Here is an 18,700-nt window from a genome sequence, read left to right on the forward strand (position 1 = left end):
ATTACTCCGTGGGGCTCACTAGAGTAGTCTAAAGGATCTCTTCCGGCCTGGCTCAGTGAACTCTGCGCTTTAATTTAGGTTCAACTTCTTTGTTGCGGCTTTGGCAGTATATATAGAGGTTCTTTGAATTCCGCAGGAATTTTTGTTGCGTTCGGTCTCGGAGCAAGGATATCGAACATAGTTTTCTCGTTTAGTGGAAGCTAGGAAGCGAAATTCATTTGAATAGTTGCTAGCACGATCAAGCAAAGCGTAGAGAGCTTACAGCGCTTGTGTTCTGCCTATCTAGTTCTTTCTGTTGTGTGCGTTCTCTTGGGCTGTTTGAATTTCGACCATGTATCTGTACCAAATCGCCCAAATGCTTGCTCCTGTTGGAGGCTTCGTAAGAGTTGGAGGCTTCGTTAAGGTGAAAAGATATATTTGGCCCTCTTTGCCATGTCAGCAATTTTCGTCGGCATGCGAACCACTGGCGTAGCCAGTAGGGATTGTGGGGGATGTTCAACTTTCCTCTCTCGAAATTTTTCGATTTTACATGTGTATATATGGTATACACGCCCACATACAAACGCAGGCACGAACATACATAAAGTAAGGTAGAACAACAAAAAATTCTGGTTATGCTCTTGATGCGAACTGCGTGCTCGTCTTATAAAAATGTCTGCGTTCACGGAATGTAACGTTTTTAAGCGAACGAAATGTTGAACACGGCTTGTTTTAAGGACATTTATTGATTGCTTTAAAGATGTGGCTTGCTTTAGAGAACTCGTTGCCTGGAACGTAAAACGTTGGTGAACGTAAAAGGGAAACTTAACAAAGGAAAGAAAGACGCAATTATGTTCAAGCTCTCGTAACGCCAGCTTCCCTTTCTCGCTATTTCTTAATGCGCACTCTGCCGAAGCACAGAGGAGACAAGGAAAGAAATGAAAGTATACACGACGAAGCGAACGAAAATAAAGACCGGAGGCGGAATAGAGGGGGCGCGCCGGGCACCAGGACTGCTTCCATTACAGCAAGAAGAAATCGGAGGTGCTGAGAAAGAATTCAGGGGCTTCGGGACCGATACACGGTTAGAAGAGAGTAGCGTACACGTTGAACACGGTGAGGACTGTGTCGTCGCTGGGGTAATTAGCGCGGTCGACCTCCGGTCTCCGTGTCGAACAGTGAGAGCTCGAAAGGGTTAGCTTCTACGAACCGATTAGGGTCAACCCCCGAGTAGATCGGCTGTTTCACGTTGCTTTCGAATAGGCGGGTCTTTTAGTGTCACGAGAGCAACCAGTGGCACTCTGGTTTATCTTCCAAGCACTTCCGTTCGGAACACTTACTTCCGGTTTTGCGAATATTCACAAAGTCTCGTAAAAAAAAAATAAGACTAGTACGAAAATCGGCAGTTCTGCTTTAAGTTAAGAGTTATGCTGGATGCATATGATGTTGGAGCATAAGTTTAGTTAATGAAGATTAATCGAATGAGTTCACTGAAAGAGCAAGCGGTTCTCTTGTGAGCAGCTGGGATCATAGCGGCACCTGGCGGAACAGATCTCAACCACGCGCTTCTTGCTACGTGGCCTCCGAGATCCACTTCGGCACTGCGACGAAAGACAAAGTTAGCCCATGTGTTACACCAGGGCACACAAAGGCCGAGGTGCCAATGCGACTACCAGACACATAAATCAAATATTAGGGTCGCATCCAATTTTTTCTTTATTTTTTGCTAAAGCAAAGCACTAAAATATCCCATCCTTGGCGCGCCAATCAAGACAGAAAGGCAGAATTGGCAGATGAACGTTTGAAAATGTCGTTTTTAGGGGCGAAGCTCCTTAAGGCGGCACCCGTTCGTCCCTCGTAGTCGTAGTCGTAGTAGTCGTAGTGCGTAACCAGTCTTACGCTTTGACCTCCAAGGTGGTGCCGGTGGGAGATTTTTCCTGTGCGTTGTTGAACAATAAAAAATTCGCAGCGTGCGCGTTAACTAAAAGCCGAATTCTTCTGTCTCTCATTCCCCATTAGCAGCCATTGGCATGTTCCAGTAGGAAACGTTAGTAGAAGTAGAAGTGTAAGTGTTAGCTAAAAAGCCGACTTCTTCTGTCTCTCGATTCCCATTAGCAGCCATTGTTTACCTCCAAGGTAGTGGCCTGGTGAGATTTTCTCCTGTGCGTGATTAAACAATAAAAATTTTGTTCAAACGCCGTTGATTGATGAAATAAACCAACGAAAGACGCCAGATGTTTTGTAAAAGCAAAAACGAAAGAACGCCAGATGTTTCTAAAAGCAAAAAGAAAAGACGCCAGCTGCTTAACGAAAGACGCCAGATGTTTTCTAAAGCAATGGTTTTCTAAACAATGAAAATTCACAGCGTACATGTAAAATTAAAGTGAGCTGCAAGTCGTCATAACTCATCGAACCTTTAGTATAAACGCACCCGATCTCACGTCGGTGATGATGTACTGGGCAGAATTCACGGAAGATTCACGGTCTACCGATGAACCTCCGCAGCTTCGCCCACTCATCATCATTCACTCCGTGGATATGCTGTGATTTTTTATTGTCTTACGGATTTGTCGTTTTTTGGAATTCTTCTTAAATTCAAGTGAACCAGAGAGACCGAGCAAACAGAGTACAAAAATATGCATCATACGAACGCAGTGAAAGAACAGCATGTATCATCAGGGCATCTAGGAATAAACAAAGCAACTAGCTGCCGTGTTCGATTTTCAAGTTTAGAATGATACAATAAATTCTGAGTTGCCTACGTCGTATGTGTCCCCGTTTGCGATTTCCAGAGTTCATTTACCAAAACTTCAATCGAATGCATTATTTAGTGTTTTAATTAGAATTTCTCGTATAGCCACAGAAAAAGAATAATAAATGTTCAACGGTACCGTTTTTGTCTTCATGAATATTGAGAAAGAAACGGAACAATACGTTAAAGCGAGTTCGACAGAGGCTTCAATAATCCCATAAATTTTTATCACAACTCACCGATGCTTAAGAGAGAGGCGAATAAAAAATGAAACAGCAAACGCCATTCGGCGTTGGTGACTTTCTAAATTGAACCGCTTTCTACGAAACCAAGCCAACTAGTCCGGAAAGGAAAAACAAAGTGCAAAAAATAAGGGGGACATGGAACTGTGTTCGAAATAAATGAGCAGCGGCGGCCTACGAGCGCAAGGCGATCGGAAGCGAACCACGAAACTGAAAGGAAAGCTCGACACCACGAGCGCAAAAATAGAGAGAGAAAAAAAATGGGGAGGGGGGGTGCAGTACACCGACTGTGGCGAGGAGGAAAAAGACGAGCACCAGTTTTGATCCCGATAAGCCTCGATTCGAGCTAGCCAATTACCCTTAAAGCGATTAGGAACGAGAGAAAAATTGCGACGACTAGCTTCTTTATTGTATCAATCTATTACGCGTCGCCGGAGGACCCAGCCGCACGAGCTGGGGCTGCTTCGGCTCGTGACGCTGTCGATTCTCCCCTCTCTCTCGGACAAATTTCGCGTGCTCCTTCTACAGAAGCCCACCGTCGGCCGCACTGTCAAACATTAAACCATCGCCTACGTCCGCCGCGGCTCGACGCTATATGTATAGACCAGTCGCATAAGGAAAGAGACTGGAATGGAGTCAGCTGAAACAGTGAATATCGAAGTAAAACAGCTCGACAAAAACGCAAGTGTACCGCAGAACATCGCGGTTTAGGATATGGTACACTCTATTCCCGATTTTTATTTCTTTTTTTAGTGACAGAAATTGCTCAACTTGAAACGGGAGCATGTGTCGTTCCGCAGTCATTCGTTTTCTTTCTCAGCACGATGTGGCTTTAGTGTTTTCCATTCTTCTTGTCATCTTTCTTTTTGTCAGCACAAAAGCGTCTTGAGTGTCTGCCTAGCATAAAAAGATGGCTTTCGACTCCACGCCTAGTGCCTGACCATCTTAAGCCGGCTTTTCTTTCCACTAATTTATAATTTCAAGAGGGTAAAGAAGCGAATCTTAACTCGCTTCTGTACGTTCTGCCGTTCTTTCCGTTTCATTACAAACATTCAAGTTTAAGCTCGCTTCTGAGATGAGCGACTGAGAACAGCTGGCCCTTGGCAACGTGGGCTGAATTTTATTGCAGATGTTTGCTTGTTTGTATGTTGTTTGTTTGTTTGTTGCTTATGTTTAATTCGAAACTGTGGTGCTGCAATACATTTAAAACGATCACCACATGATGGGCTGAGTATTTGAACTATTGCCTTCTATATCTTGTTTATCGATTAGAACGTCATAAAAGAGTGTACGCAATCGAAATCAGATTTTTAACTGAACTGGTATACTCTTTATTACATATTGTATTTGCCTCCATTCTAGGGACAAACATGCTCGTTTACTCATTAGTTGATCACAAAACCGTGTTACTGAGATCCTTCTGCAACTGTTTAAGTGCGACGCATTGCTGTTTGTCTGCATAATACTCGTGCACCATGTTTCATCAGCTGCAATAAATACAGTGCAAAAAAAATATTTAAAAAAAAGCAGATGTATAAGTGCGCTAGAGAGAAGGCGTCACTCATTAGCGCCCCAAGGGAGTGATGGAAGAAGCCCAATCAGATTGTCATAGTCCTTGCTTTGAAACTCGCGCCGCCCTTCGTCATGCGTACTACGAGTGCACTGTACCGCATTCAAGAATCGGAGGGAAGACATCGACCTACAGACAAACATTACGTTATCATTCCGAAGAATCCCTTTTCAAGGCACGTTCCCATTCGCTTTTTGCTGGTCTTTGTCGCGGGAGTTCTTTCGTCGGAATCTTGCTCTGCTCTAAGGACTGTCCGTGTTGATGATGATGAAATAAACTTTTAATTTCTAGAAACAGTGTTCCCGAGCTCGTAAGCTCGGGGTCACTCTAGGTGGAAGGGTTAAGACCACGCATGGCCTTCAAGCCCGATCGCTACGCAGCCAAACTGATTGCGAACGTTGCAATAAAGATTTAGAGCTACAATAAGTGACGCCTTATTATGAACGTCTCCTTTCTTTATTTCAAAACCCATTGTCTATCTTTTATCTGGTATCATTCGAAGAGACTCGTGCCTCGCGTCTCTTATGAATCGCGCGACGTCTTTGGTATGTCTTTGGTATTTGTTACTTGCATAAACATAGCCTTTCTCGCTTCTCTGGTAGTGCTCTGGTACAGCAGAGCATAATGCCACGAATATTTTTCTTTTTTTCGAACGCACGTGGTTTTCTCTAGTAATGATCTCGTACAGAGAGCATAATATCATAAATCTACTTCCTTCTCACGAACGCAGGTGGTCTCTGCCTGCGTCTAGTGGACCTCCACGTGCCGGGAGCGGTCCGCAGTGGCGAGCCTGTGCAACTGCGCTGCGAGTACGACCTGGAGAACGCCGAGCTGTACTCGGTCAAGTGGTACAAGAACAACGTCGAGTTCTACCGGTACTTGCCCAGCGACGTGCCGCCGGGACAATCCTACGAACTGCTGGGCACATTCGTTGACGTAAGTTACGCACTGCACGCTATACGCCATCCGAAGCCATTGTGATCGTCTTCTCTTGTAAAGTATCTTTAGCTCGTGCCAGTGAGAAGAACAATCTACAAATGACTAGCTTAGTACAAAAGAAGGCAGGAAGTGTTGGAGGGGCTCGTTTTATTTGTTATACACAACCAATAAAAACCGACAGATAATATAAGGAAAGCAAGTGGGACATTCATTGTTTTAGAGCATCAGACATGTAATTCCAAGGTTGTTGGTTCGGATCCCACCGAAGGGAAGGGTGCTTTTATGTCCACTTTATTTCCTTTCAATTTAGCTCTATCATTACACTAGAGCTAAAAAACAATAATACCCCTTTAGCTTTCTTTGGCTTAATTGTCTGTTGGTTTCAGCCTTCATAGAGCCTTCATAGATTACGAGAAGGCATTTGATCCGGTGGAGACATCAGCAGTCATGCAGGCACTGCGGAAGCAGGGCATCGACGAAGCCTATATAAACATAATGGAAGAAATCTACAGCGGATCCACAGCCACTATAGTCCTCCATAAAGAAAGCGACAGAATCCCAATAAAGAAGGGCGTACGGCAGGGAGACACGATCTCTCCAATGCTATTCACCGCGTGTTTACAGGAGGTTTTCAGGGCCCTAGATTGGGAAGAATTAGGGATAAGAGTTAATGGAGAGTATCTCAGTAACCTGCGATTCGCTGATGACATTGTATTGATGAGTAACGAGGGAGACGAATTACAGCTCATGATTACTGAGCTGGATACGGAAAGTAGAAGAGTAGGTCTGAAAATTAATATGCATAAAACTAAAGCAATGTGGAACAATCTTGGCAGAGAACAGCGCTTTTCGATAGGTGGAGAGACACTGGAAGTTGTAAAGGAATACGTCTACTTAGGACAGGTAGTAACTGCGGAGCCGAACCATGAAAGTGAAATAACTAGAAGAATAAGGATGGGATGGAGCTCATTCAGTAAACATTATCAAATCATGAATGATAATCTACTACTATCCCTCAAGAGGAAGGTATATAACAGCTGCATCTTACCGGTACTTACCTACGGAGCAGAAACCTGGAGACTTACAAAGAGGGTTCAACTTAAATTGAGGACGACGTAGCGAGCGATGGAAAGGAAAATGATAGGTGTAACCTTAAGAGACAGGAAGAGAGCAGAGTGGGTCAGGGAACAAACGGGGGTTAAGGACATCAGAGTTGAAATCAAGAAGAAGAAATGGATATGGGCCGGGCACGTAGCACGTCGGCAGGATAACCGGTGGTCACTACTGGATTGAAAGAGATGGTAAACGCGTGAGGGGGAGACAGAAAATTAGGTGGTTATATGAGATTAAGAAGTTTGTAGGTATAACGTGGCAGCAGAAAGCACAGGACCGGGATGATTGGTGGAACATGGGAGAGGTCTTTGCCCTGCAGTGGGCGTAAACAGGCTGATGATGATGATGATGATGATGATGATGATGATGATGATTGGTCGTGGTATCTATCAAATAACTAGCTCAGTGGCTTAGGTGTACAGCCGTAAGTTACGCACTGCACGTGAGTGAGCGAGATGAGTGAGTGAGGAATGTGAAGAAGTGAGTGAGTGAGTGAGTGAGTGAGTGAGTGAGTGAGTGAGTGAGTGAGTGAGTGAGTGAGTGAGTGAGTGAGTGAGTGAGTGAGTGAGTGAGTGAGTGAGTGAGGTGAGTGAGTGAGGTGAGTGAGTGAGTGAGTGAGTGAGTGAGTGAGTGAGTGAGTGAGTGAGTGAGTGAGTGAGTGAGTGAGTGAGTGAGTGAGTGAGTGAGTGAGTGAGTGAGTGAGTGAGTGAGTGAGGTGAATGAGTGAGTGAGGTGAGGAGTGAGTGAGTGAGTGAGTGAGTGAGTGAGTGAGTGAGTGAGTGAGTGAGTGAGTGAGTGAGTGAATGAGTGAGTGAGTGAGCGAGGTGACTGAGTGAGGGAGGTGAGGGAGTGAGCGAGGTGAGTGAGTGAGTGAGTGAGTGAGTGAGTGAGTGAGTGAGTGAGTGAGTGAGTGAGTGAGTGAGTGAGTGAGTGAGTGAGTGAGTGAGTGAGGTGAGCGAGGTGACTGAGTGAGTGAGTGAGTGAGTGAGTGAGTGAGTGAGTGAGTGAGTGAGTGAGTGAGTGAGTGAGTGAGTGAGTGAGTGAGTGAGTGAGTGAGTGAGTGAGTGAGTGAGTGAGTGAGTGAGTGAGTGAGACAGCCATCGGTTGCACATTTGCGAAGGTATACAACCTCTCTCCAACGAGGTTCGCCTGTGACCTTTGTGCTTTTTGCATTCTTCAAGCACCCCATCCCTCTTTGCGCCCCGTTATTCCCTCCATCTGCTCGACGCCGTGAGGTCCGCCGCAATTAGGAGGAATAAATGCCCCCGGGCTGAGCGCGACGCCAGGGCGTGGCGCCAAACCCCCGTTGCCCCACTAATTAATGACGCGCCCGCTCTCGGACCTCGACCGGTCTGCCGGACTCCCCCGCTACCCTTGCAGTGGTGTGCCGTACCAGCAGCCCTCCCTCCGGCCATAACGCATATCGTCGCCTCGCACGCGGATGCGCGAACAACTTGGACGCGCTCAAGCCGTGTCTGCTTCTGGCCGCAGCGACGACGACACGACTGGCTGAGCAGCTGGCGTAACCTGCCTGCTTACTCCTCAATATTGCCTTCCCTTCGCTTCACGTGAACAGCGACCCCCCTCCTCCTCCCCCCTTGCGACAATGCAGGTGGCTTTCATTGTTCTGTATTAATAATAATTGCTGTTGTTTTATGTCCCAGACCCAGGATATGTTTATGAAGGACGCCGTAGTGGAGGGGTTCGAAAATTTCTACCACCTGCACTCTAAAAAAAAAAGAAAGGACTACTTTGACTCTTCCTTTTTTGCAAACAACATAAATGCATTGCACCTTTCACTTTATCGTTGTGCACTCATAAATGGTATTTTCTTGTTGTTAATATTTTTTATTGGATCTGAAGCTAAGCCAAGGCAAAGCAAAAACAACACCATAACCAAATGGCGGCGTTGTAAAATATGCGCGCATTCGTTCAACTCGACGAAGTTCTATTGCATCTTTAGCCAGCACGAAGCAGCGATTCTTCCATATATCATCGAAGAGGACACACTGACGAGTAGGAACGTCCCCCACAAAAAGTGGACCTAAACGCCCTAAAGGACTCGAAACCTAGCAGGGGAGAAAACAGGAAAAGAAATGTGGGTTTCTTATTGGTCAGCCACCTACGCTGACAACATTCTCGTTGTGTCTATTAGCTGCTAGTTTGTGTTGCGGAATGCTCCGGCGTAGGAGTTGTCTCGTGAGTTAGTAGTCGTGGCCTCCTCGCTTTGAGCGCTTCGTGGAAGAGGCCCGCGTGTCGCCCTGCCTGCGTTATCAGCTGCTGTTGTTGTTGTAGCCCAGGAAATCTCCACGAGGGGGGTTGGCCACACAGTAGTTCTGAGGCCTGGAGAACCGATGTGGAAGCGGCCCGCGCCGACTCGTCCCCCGTAAAGAGGTTTTCGGAGTCACCGCTCTGAACCTGAATAAAGTTCACTGTCTGTCTGTCTGTGCGTCCGTCTAGGATAGGTGCGCCAGCACTGTAGCTATTTATTTTCCTCTTTTTCAGTCCTTTCTTTATTGCTACCACGACCTTTTCTTTTCTTTTCTCAAAGGAGCGGCGTGCTGCCACACTCAAGACAGTTTGATAGTAATGATAGCGAATGCGCACGAATGGCAATGTTAGAAAAACGAAAGAATTAGAATTTAATGTGTTGTATGTTGCTACTTGGTAGCGTATTAAAAAGATTCGGACAAATATTGCCCGCACTTCGACCCACACCATTATAGTTTGCAAGAATTGCGGCGCCATGGTATATATACAGGGCTGGGCAAAGATACTGTGAAATTGTATCGCGATGCGATACAAGATACCCAGGCAAGAAGTATTGGAGATACAGATACAAGATACTGCCGCAATAATTGTATCCGATACGATACTTGGCAATTGTATCTTAAGATACTTCGATACATTCTCTAATTTGTTATTATAGATCCATATAATGTAGCAGCCAACGCCTATGCACGAAAATGTGTTTTTGAAAATTTCCTCTGACCTATTTTGTTTCACTTTAATGAAATGTCTCTTAGTATCTAAAAGTTTTGCCCTTCTTGCTCAAAGTACGTTAGTTTCCTTCCAAAACAATTTATTGCGGTTTGCTTTAGCTTCGTCACAGGACAACTCTTTATACAGTTCGCTGACAGCGGTTCTTGCTTGTCATTTTTGCAATTAATGGGAAGTCTCAAGCTTTCCTTTCGTGAGGAACATGTGGTCACGATGTGCTGAAACAGCCATGGAACAAAAGCTCTATATTTCAGAATCCGCGTCCAGAATTCACTCGTTGTGCACATCGGTATTGATGTTCTCTAATCCTGACTCCAAATTCCCTTCAGAAATGACCTATATATGAGACATGGGAAATGCTTCCTTTCGAATGGCAACGTCATTTTGTTCAAACTCTCTCCCACCATCTTCACTGTCCCGGCGCTTCGAACTAAATTTCGCAACTGTGGCTCGCTAGCTATAAGCTGAGTTTGAGACCCCTGGTGTACACGTAGATGACGTAAAACAGTAATGAATTTTCATATTCTACTTATCTGCTGGCGTAAAGGATTCTTTGTTGATATCCTCACTAACGTGTAATCTTTTATCAATTTTTCTTCAACGAGAAAACATGTGCAACACAGAGACGCCTCAGACGTATTGTATAGTTGCACAAAGCGTCGGAGGACACCGCCGTTATTCGCGCTATTGCCGCTTATAGCTCCCATTAGGTGGCGGTTAGTAATACGACAAATATTTAAGAAAGCCTAAAACAGGAAAAGTAATATAAGTAAAATAGAGAAGTGGTTCTGTATCAAACATGCACATTGAATGAGTGCAGAAACACAATACAAACGGCGCCCTTAATAGCTATGAGCATGACGTATCGTCAACTTACCTGTTAAGACAATAGAAAATTCAGTGCCTATGGGAAATTGCCTGAAACGGCTCCTTGGTACGCTCATGAGTAAAGCGGAGCATTCAGTAAAACAATGTTTCTCGAATCCCCTTCCTAACATCTTTACCATGGCTGCTAATGATTTCCATTATTATAATGCAAACTCAGCTTCGCTATTTTCCTAAGCGATAAGCAGAATGCTTCGTACTGTAACTCAAGGGACGCTACATAATTATATATTTGTTTTCAAAATCACCTTGGCAACGTGTAAATGGGTAAACAGTAGTAGAAATATAAAGCAGACAGTTAGAAGAATAAAGCAGAGATCTTATTTTGGCAATGTGTTGCAAAAGACATACTGCAGTGACCACACCAGAAAGACAGTACAGAGACCTAGGTAATGTATGGGATGCAAAATGACAGCAAAAAAGCACTTGTGCTAATAATCAAGTTATGATTTCATAAATTCTTTGAATAAATGTAGCAGGAAGTGAGAAATACGGTATGCCAAGATGTTTTCTGTTAGGTAAACGCTTGGTCTATTAGATCTAGCATCAGTACTAGTGGTGCTATAGTTGTTTGCATATCTTATTTGCATATAAGTTATTTCATTGCATGCAAGTCAAGCTTTACATCCACGAGATCCTTCAAATCGCTAATATGTAAAATCCACGAGACAGAAAGCAACCCCATTCTTGCACGCATCACAATTCGTTACGGAGCAAGACGCAAGAGAATCTTCAATAACGACACTGTAGCAACATCAGAATTTGCGCGATAGACGCTGCACGCAGTGGAGTACGCGGCGCAGGACAGTGGCTAAGAGCAAGTGTCGCGGCACTGGTGCAACTAAAAAGAAAAGAAATCGACAAAACAAAAGGCACGTGGGCTGGGCGTAGACGTCCGCGTGCTTGTCTTCCTCATCTTCTGCCCTCACTGGAGGACTCTGGCGGAAAATAAAATTGCGTCACAGCCCTTAGATTTGTTCAGATGGCTTAGTGGCACCAGTACCAACTTGAGAAGCGGAGCTTGGCCAGTGATTATTGTTTCGCACGGTTGTGTTGCGATAGAAGTATCTTGTATCTTAAGATACATGATACATTATCTTATGTATCGGAAATACAGATACAGATACCCATCTTTCGAGACGTATCGCGATACAGACACAAGATACCCAAAGAGTATCTAAGATAGCATCTAAGATACATGTATCTTCGATACTGCCCAGCCGCTGGTACTTTCTCTGTACCGAACGCGCCATGTTTTATAGCGAAACCCGTTGTCGATAAGACGATGATGTACTACAGCATCGTCGACATGGCTCGACTGTACTTGATATCTAGCATCGCTATCTGTTACTGATAAGGCAGCGAGAACAAGGTGGAAAGAGCGCGCTGGCGATGATAGGTGGATGCTCGTACGGCGCGCACTCGCCTTTGCACTCACTGGCGGGGAATATGCGGGCTTCGGTAAAAGCAACTGTCGTCGACGGGAAGAACAAAAGCGAGCGCCCCGCTTACGCCTCATGCATAATATGCAGAACGCCCTTTCGTTTACGACCAGCCGCACGCGCTCCGCGTTTCTCATTGCCCCCAAGCCTCCCCCCTATTGGCTGGCAGTAAATATAGCAGCTGTCTCGATCAGACATCACTTTCGCATCGCATCTGTTCTTTCTCGCCGAGCCGGAAATCTGCATGCTTAGCGTTCGCTTTTGCTTTCTTTCGTCTCTCTTTCGTTGTTGTTCTTCCGGCTTCACGGTGCAAGTGCGCTCACATCTGACCCTTTTATAGTACGAGATCGTCTCTCTCTCTCTTCTTTTTTCTTTCTTTCTTTTTTTTTTGTTTTGATTGCATCTCGTTTGGCCCGGTATGACAGGTCGGTCGTTAGAGCGGTCATCGCTGCTCATCTCGAGCGCCTGCGGCGTTGAAACGTGTGTCGTTGTGGTGCGCTCAGAAGCTTGGCGCTCATTAGCGAGCAACACAATGTTTATCAATATGGGGAGCCCCTCCATTTATGCCTTCGGTGCCAATCTCTCGCTGAAAAATTAATAGGGGAGACTCCTCCCGTCGTTCTTCTGTAGCTTGCACAAATCAAACACATCAACACACACAAAAGAAAAGAAAGAGAACTGCAATGGGCGGTACAGGCGCTTGTTTATGAATATGTATGCCTGTATGATAGAGGACCGACTCTGAATCCACGAAGACAACAATCCCGAACCCTCATGAAGTCAATATCGACGCTTTGAAGGACTGCGCTGAAAATCGACGCATGCGAAAGCGCGCTGGCTTTGTGACCCACATGGTGCGCCGGGTCCGGCGTGTGGTCGTTGTAAGTTTGTTGTTTTTTATTGTTATTTTTCGCCTTTTCTGCGCTTGCGTGCACCCTCGTGGTTTATGCAAACGCTGGGCGCGCATAAAGCGTGCAGAATGAAACATTGATTGTTGCAATTTTGCCGCATATCGTGATGGAAGTAATGGGCACGAATCGTCTACACTCGATCTGTTTACCTCGATCTCGTTATCAGCTTATGCGATGCTCTTTATAGGTGAATGCGTGTATTCACACAAAACAAATAGTGCCCTAAAATCGCTCGCAATAGCAGACTGACTAATATTGATGTTACGAATATCATTAGCGAACGCTGCCGCTCAATGGGAAACGGCCCCTACGAAGGAACGGCAATTTTTGCGAACACAAGGCGCTGCCGCCCTGAACGGCTGCGGTGCTCCTCAGGACTATCTTAATAAAGTTCATTGTCTGTCCGTCTGTCTGTCACGGTGAACACGAGTTGCAGTCTATCACATGTAATCAAAAGTCCACTTGCTGCCTGAAATTTCACTCATCTCACTTAACGCGAGATGTATTATTTTGTCTGCATTTTCCAAACTGTTACGCAAATTTTTTACGGTCATTTCACGACATAAAACATTGCGTAAATATACAATTCAGTAACAAGGGCTAGTTAGACAAAAGTAATGAAAACTTGGCGACTTTTTAGGGACTCATTATGGGATTATTTCAGCAAGCACAGTAAATACAAAAACGAAAAGACGTAAACGAAACAAGCAGCGCTTGTTTGTTCACTTCGTTCCCTCTTTGTATGTTTTGTGCGCGCCGAAACCATGCCATGATGAATAGCTAGTAGACACATTCGGCGTTAGTATCATTAACATCAATCTGTCTTATGTCTACTGCTTTTTTTGGAGGCTTACCAGTGCGAAAAGCATTCTTGCGTTACAAGTATTCGAAATAATTATATGTTCTAATCAATCACATTATCTTGGCAATGTCAGCCAGCAAATTATCGACATCTGCTGGATACTAATCTTCCGGTTAACCTCATTGCCTTCCGCGTAGCAATTATCCCTATATCAACATCACTTGTGAAAGAAGAGCTTACTGAGTGCTGGCCTTATAGCTATCGAATCGGGAAACAGCCGTTATATCTCAAATATTCCGGCCATAACATTTCGCAATTGGCGAGGCTTTATGGTCGTAAACTATCTTTGCCATTAACCGGCAGCCTTCAACAATATTACCTCAAGAACCAAGGTTGGTCGAAAATTTTCCTTACGACCAATTTCGGCGTGAGAGCTTTCCGTGCACGTCGGGTTCTGGGAGTCACCCTGGCGCCCGTATGACAAGGCGCATCTGATGAAGACCAGAGCCACCGAGTTCAATTAATTGCGATCACCTCGTTGCGTCACCGCTCGACGCTTTGTTGAGGACATAGCGGTTTGCCCATTAATCGGTTGACGCAATAACGTGCGGACGTTGCTTCCGCGCTCTTTTACAGCGGATCTGCTAAAGGCGGGCTTAACTCCGGGAACCTTAGCGTGCATCTTTCATCGACACTATCGTGGACCACGCATAGAGATAAAATTCATGCACAGGCATCCCGCACTCTCGGCTACCTTAAGCGTAACCTTAACGACGCTCCAACATCGACCATATCACTTGCACATCTAGCGTTCGTTCGTCCTCAACTTGAATTTGCCTCACCAATTTGGTCACCTCATCAGGCCTACCTAATCAACGCCCTTTAACGTGTTCAAAACCGCGCCGCGCGCTTCATTGCTTAAGATTACAGCCGACATTCCAGTATCACTCACATTAAATCTTCGCTATCATTGCCTTCCTTAAATTCCCGCAGAAAGATCGCTTTGATCTGTTTATTTCTCAGAAATGCATCCGGTAAGCACGTAACCACCCTGTCCCATTCCCAACCGACACGAACGTCTCTCCGTTTGCACGATAACCGTTCCTTCAAACGCATTTTCGGACGCACTGACGCATTCAACTCATCAGTATTGCAGTAGCGCTTGAACTATGGAATGGTCTTCCCGATAACGTTGTTAACATTCATGACCCTATATTGTTTCGTCACGAAGTCACCACCATTTTTTTCGCGACTAGTGGCTTCTACCTTCCATTAAATCATATACGCGCTCTTCGCTAACTATTGCATAATTTGTGATAGTTATGCGATGTAACCTTACAAATAAGTATCTCCGCATTCTGTTTATTAGTTGTACGCTACGTTTGCTCTCGCTATATAACGTTATTTGATAGTTTTATGTACCATAACATGTATAATCGCATTTTAATGCTTCCACTTATGTGATCTTATACACTGTATAACCCCCCCCCCCCCCCACACACACACACACACACACACACAATACTCCTGCCGGAGCCTGTGGGGGTTTTGTAAATAACTGAATAAATAACAGCGACGTTCGCAGCCTAGCGAAGCGGGTATGTGCCACAGAAACCGGTCAAGCCCTCTACTCGCCTCCTGTCCCCTAAAAATGAAGACGCTGTCTATAACCAGCCCAGCAGTTATGGACACTTTGCTTGCCGATAAAATGCCGCCTTTCAGCTCGAATAACGGCTATACAACTTATTTCCCCGACTTTGCCCAAGCTAAACGAGATTGAGGAGCGACTCATTTCCCCTCGCGTACCCTTTATGAGTATACGTAGGCTGACTCATCGAGAAAGAGAGAGAATAAGAATACAAGAAATGCAGGGAGGTTAACCAGGGCTGAGCCCAGTAGGCTACCCTGCTCCTCGGGAAGGGGGAAGAGGGAAGGAAAGTTAGAGAGGAGGAGAGAAAAGTCACTGTTGCAGCCGACGTAACAATTCCGCGTTTGATATCACAGACGGCAGTGGAAAATATGGGATACGGGTTCAAGTTGTGAATGTGCCCAATTACATTTCCGACGGCCTTCCACAAACAAACCGCGCAACCACTTTAGCATGTACAAACCAGTCTAGTGGCTTCGAAATGCTTTGGAATGCTTGCGAAGTTTCGTGAAGCTTAGCACTGCGACGAAGAACGCTTCGCTGTTTCATCAGCCTTCGCGGCGTTATGTCAGTGAAGCTGGTCCCTCACCTCCGCTGTACATTGGTCTTTACGACGTTAGGTCAGTTAAAGCCGCGCATAATTTCTTGCACCCTTCTTTTATTCGCCGTTCAGTCGTTTGAACTCATCGCGTCCTTCCTGTGTGCCTCCTTATTGAGCCCCGTTTTCTCTTTGTGCAGCACTCCCGTTCAGACAAGAACAACGTGTTCCTGGAGAAGACCGACCTGAACACCGAGGGCATGTACGGCTGCGAAGTGTCCACCGAAGGTCCCGGGTTCAAGACGGTCAAGGGAGAGAGGGAGCTGCGTATATACGGTAAGCTTCACGAGCAAATGAGCGACGAGAAGAAAGAAAGAGAAGCGGTTAATGTAATTTACGCGTCATTATTGTCCCGTGCTAAGCATATTACCGAAGCTGCAAAAACGTCTCCGCGACTGAACAGCGGAGCTGCCGCATAAATGTATTGACCCGGAAAATTAATGGAAACATTTCCGCATCAGTGGTGCTAACAGAAAAAAAAGCCAGATGTTAACCACCTGCCAAGTCGCGCGCTGGAAAACAAAGCGACATAAAAAGCTCTCTTGGTTTTCCTTCAAGAGCATTGTTTGGTTAACGTCCGGTAATGAGTTCCTTGCACCCACTGGTGTTGCCCAGTGAGAGAGCAGCAATTTAGTACCGTCCTTGGTAAATTAAATAAACACACACACAATGTGCGAACGAGCGAACAAAGGCTCCGTAAGAAACAAAAAGGAACAATGACTCTCTAAGTTACAATTTGACGCTCAGACGACTATACCGTTCTCAGAAGCAGAAATCCGGAAAGCTTAGCTGAGGAACCGGAGGAAATGGCCACCGAAGCGCCAACACACTTCTTGCAGACAACAGGACCATGCGAACCAATAGGGAGTATAGGCCAGATTATTTTACTCTCGAATCCGCGTTTAGGGCAAGTATACGTAATCTTGAACCCGGTTATCACCTGTCCGCACGGCTTGCGTAGGGGCTACAAATTTGGTTACGTCACAACTGATGGCGAGCGAACATTGGCGGCAAGCATGCGATAAGGACAGGCCTGAAATTATGGCCGACGTTCATTCCATACAGTTTCGTAATATTACACTGGAGAGAAATCTGGCGCTAGTGTCTGTGGGAGCTGCAACGCATGGCGCATCAGCCGGCGTGGGCGTGATGGGTAGTACTTAGATTTGGTTAAGCTACGTTTGACTCCATGTGGCCTGCAGCCGCTTTGTCGCAAGACAAAGTTCACAAAGTTCAGCAAACATTCAGTAGTTCCACTTCACCACCTTGATTCTTTTAGGCTCACCAATTCAAGTCAGCTCACTAAGTTCACAAATATCCATTCTTTTGTACGAAGCAAAAGCCAAAACACAACGATAAACAATTCCACAAATTCCACAATTCCACAATTCCACGACGACTAGGGCAATCCGGGCGGTACCCATCATTCCCATGGTGGTTGAACGATCGCAGCGCCACAGTTCTCTCTAGTAAATGTTGTAGGAAACTCTATGGTTCATTCCACCAGACCCGTAACCCCCAGCCAAACATGACTGCCCCTTACAAGTGATGAAAATTTTGGTCCATATATATAGACCAGTATTGAAATCGCTTCCAGAGGGCAGCCATCTTTGGCAGAGGGCTGCGTGTCAGGCAGAAGGAATGCGGCATAGCGCCCAGCCTGTCCTTATCGCATGCTTGCCGCAAATATTCGCTCGCCGTCAGTTGCGACCTATCGAAAACTGCAGTACATGTGCTAGCCGCGCAGCGTGATCGATAGTAGTGTTGAAATTATATATACTTGTTCTAAACGTGGGCGAGATAATAAAAGATTCTAGTTTGTACGTGAGCGAATATTCATCTGCGCGTGCGCGCACGCTGATTCTCATCCTTCAGTCTCATCTTTATTTTATCTTTCCCCACATGTAAGGCAGCCAACCGGGCGCGACCTTTCTGCATTTCCTGCTTATTTCGTTTGCTCGCTAGCTAACAACACACAATACAACAGAGAGGGAAAGTAAATTGTATTGTTAACTTGAAACGGCGAATACAAGAAGCGTAATAGGTACCGATTTCTGAAAGACGTCCTATGCAACTGCACGAGGTTTAGCCAATCAAAGAAATTTCAGAATGTCAGAAATTTTAAGAAATTATCGGAGGCAAGTCCTTGAACAGGAAGAGCCAAAAGTAAAGTCACAGAAGCTGACCAGAGGTGCCCTACGGGATGTCACCCTGTACTGGAGAAAAAAAAATAGCATAAAAGTTGATAGAAACGAGATAAAAAGACCATGGTCACTAATATCCGGAATAGACCATTTGCACTTCTACAGCTAGTGGTCATGTGGCCGACCACTGGCAAAATAGCGATACTTCAGCAACGTCAAGTACAGCCTTGACTTTCATTCAATATTGCACGGCGGTGGTATGACGTCATACATGGCGTTTCCTCTCGGGTCACGTGACCATAAGCTTCAGAAGTTCAAATACGCTCTTCCGTAACATACGCAAAGCTGGCAATCGCTTTCACAAAGTTTTTCAAAACCTCCTGTTTTATAGGGTTCGCCCACACTTGGAAAATGGGCTTACGAGGATTACACGTAGTTCTCAACAATTACAATTCTGTCGCCTTCTTGCATTTCGCCATTGCCTCACACGAGTCCTCTCTCCTGCTATAGTTGGAACTGGCCGCATGGCGGGACGATTAACTGAAGAAAAACGGACAGAACTGAATAAAAATAATGCTTTCAATATAAGAGCCTTAACCGTCCATTGCCGGCGCCGATGCGTTGACCCTGCCACCAGAGCCGTTGGCCACGATTTATTTCGACGCTATTATCAGA

The 18,700-nt window shown here is 45.5% G+C and overlaps 1 protein-coding gene across 1 annotated transcript in view; it reads left to right on the top strand.

Moving 5' to 3' along the window:
• The window catches only part of LOC119387966 (uncharacterized), a 225,162-nt gene that overhangs the window by 175,475 nt on the left and 30,987 nt on the right, over positions 1-18,700 (top strand). Inside the window, exons 2-3 of the mRNA XM_037655558.2 lie at positions 5,274-5,479; positions 16,022-16,157. Of these exons, the coding sequence (XP_037511486.1) occupies positions 5,274-5,479; positions 16,022-16,157 (342 nt within the window). The remainder of the gene's footprint in view (positions 1-5,273; positions 5,480-16,021; positions 16,158-18,700) is intronic.

The sequence above is a fragment of the Rhipicephalus sanguineus genome, chromosome 3, assembly GCF_013339695.2.
Source record: "Rhipicephalus sanguineus isolate Rsan-2018 chromosome 3, BIME_Rsan_1.4, whole genome shotgun sequence".
Taxonomy (NCBI): Eukaryota; Metazoa; Arthropoda; class Arachnida; order Ixodida; family Ixodidae; genus Rhipicephalus; species Rhipicephalus sanguineus.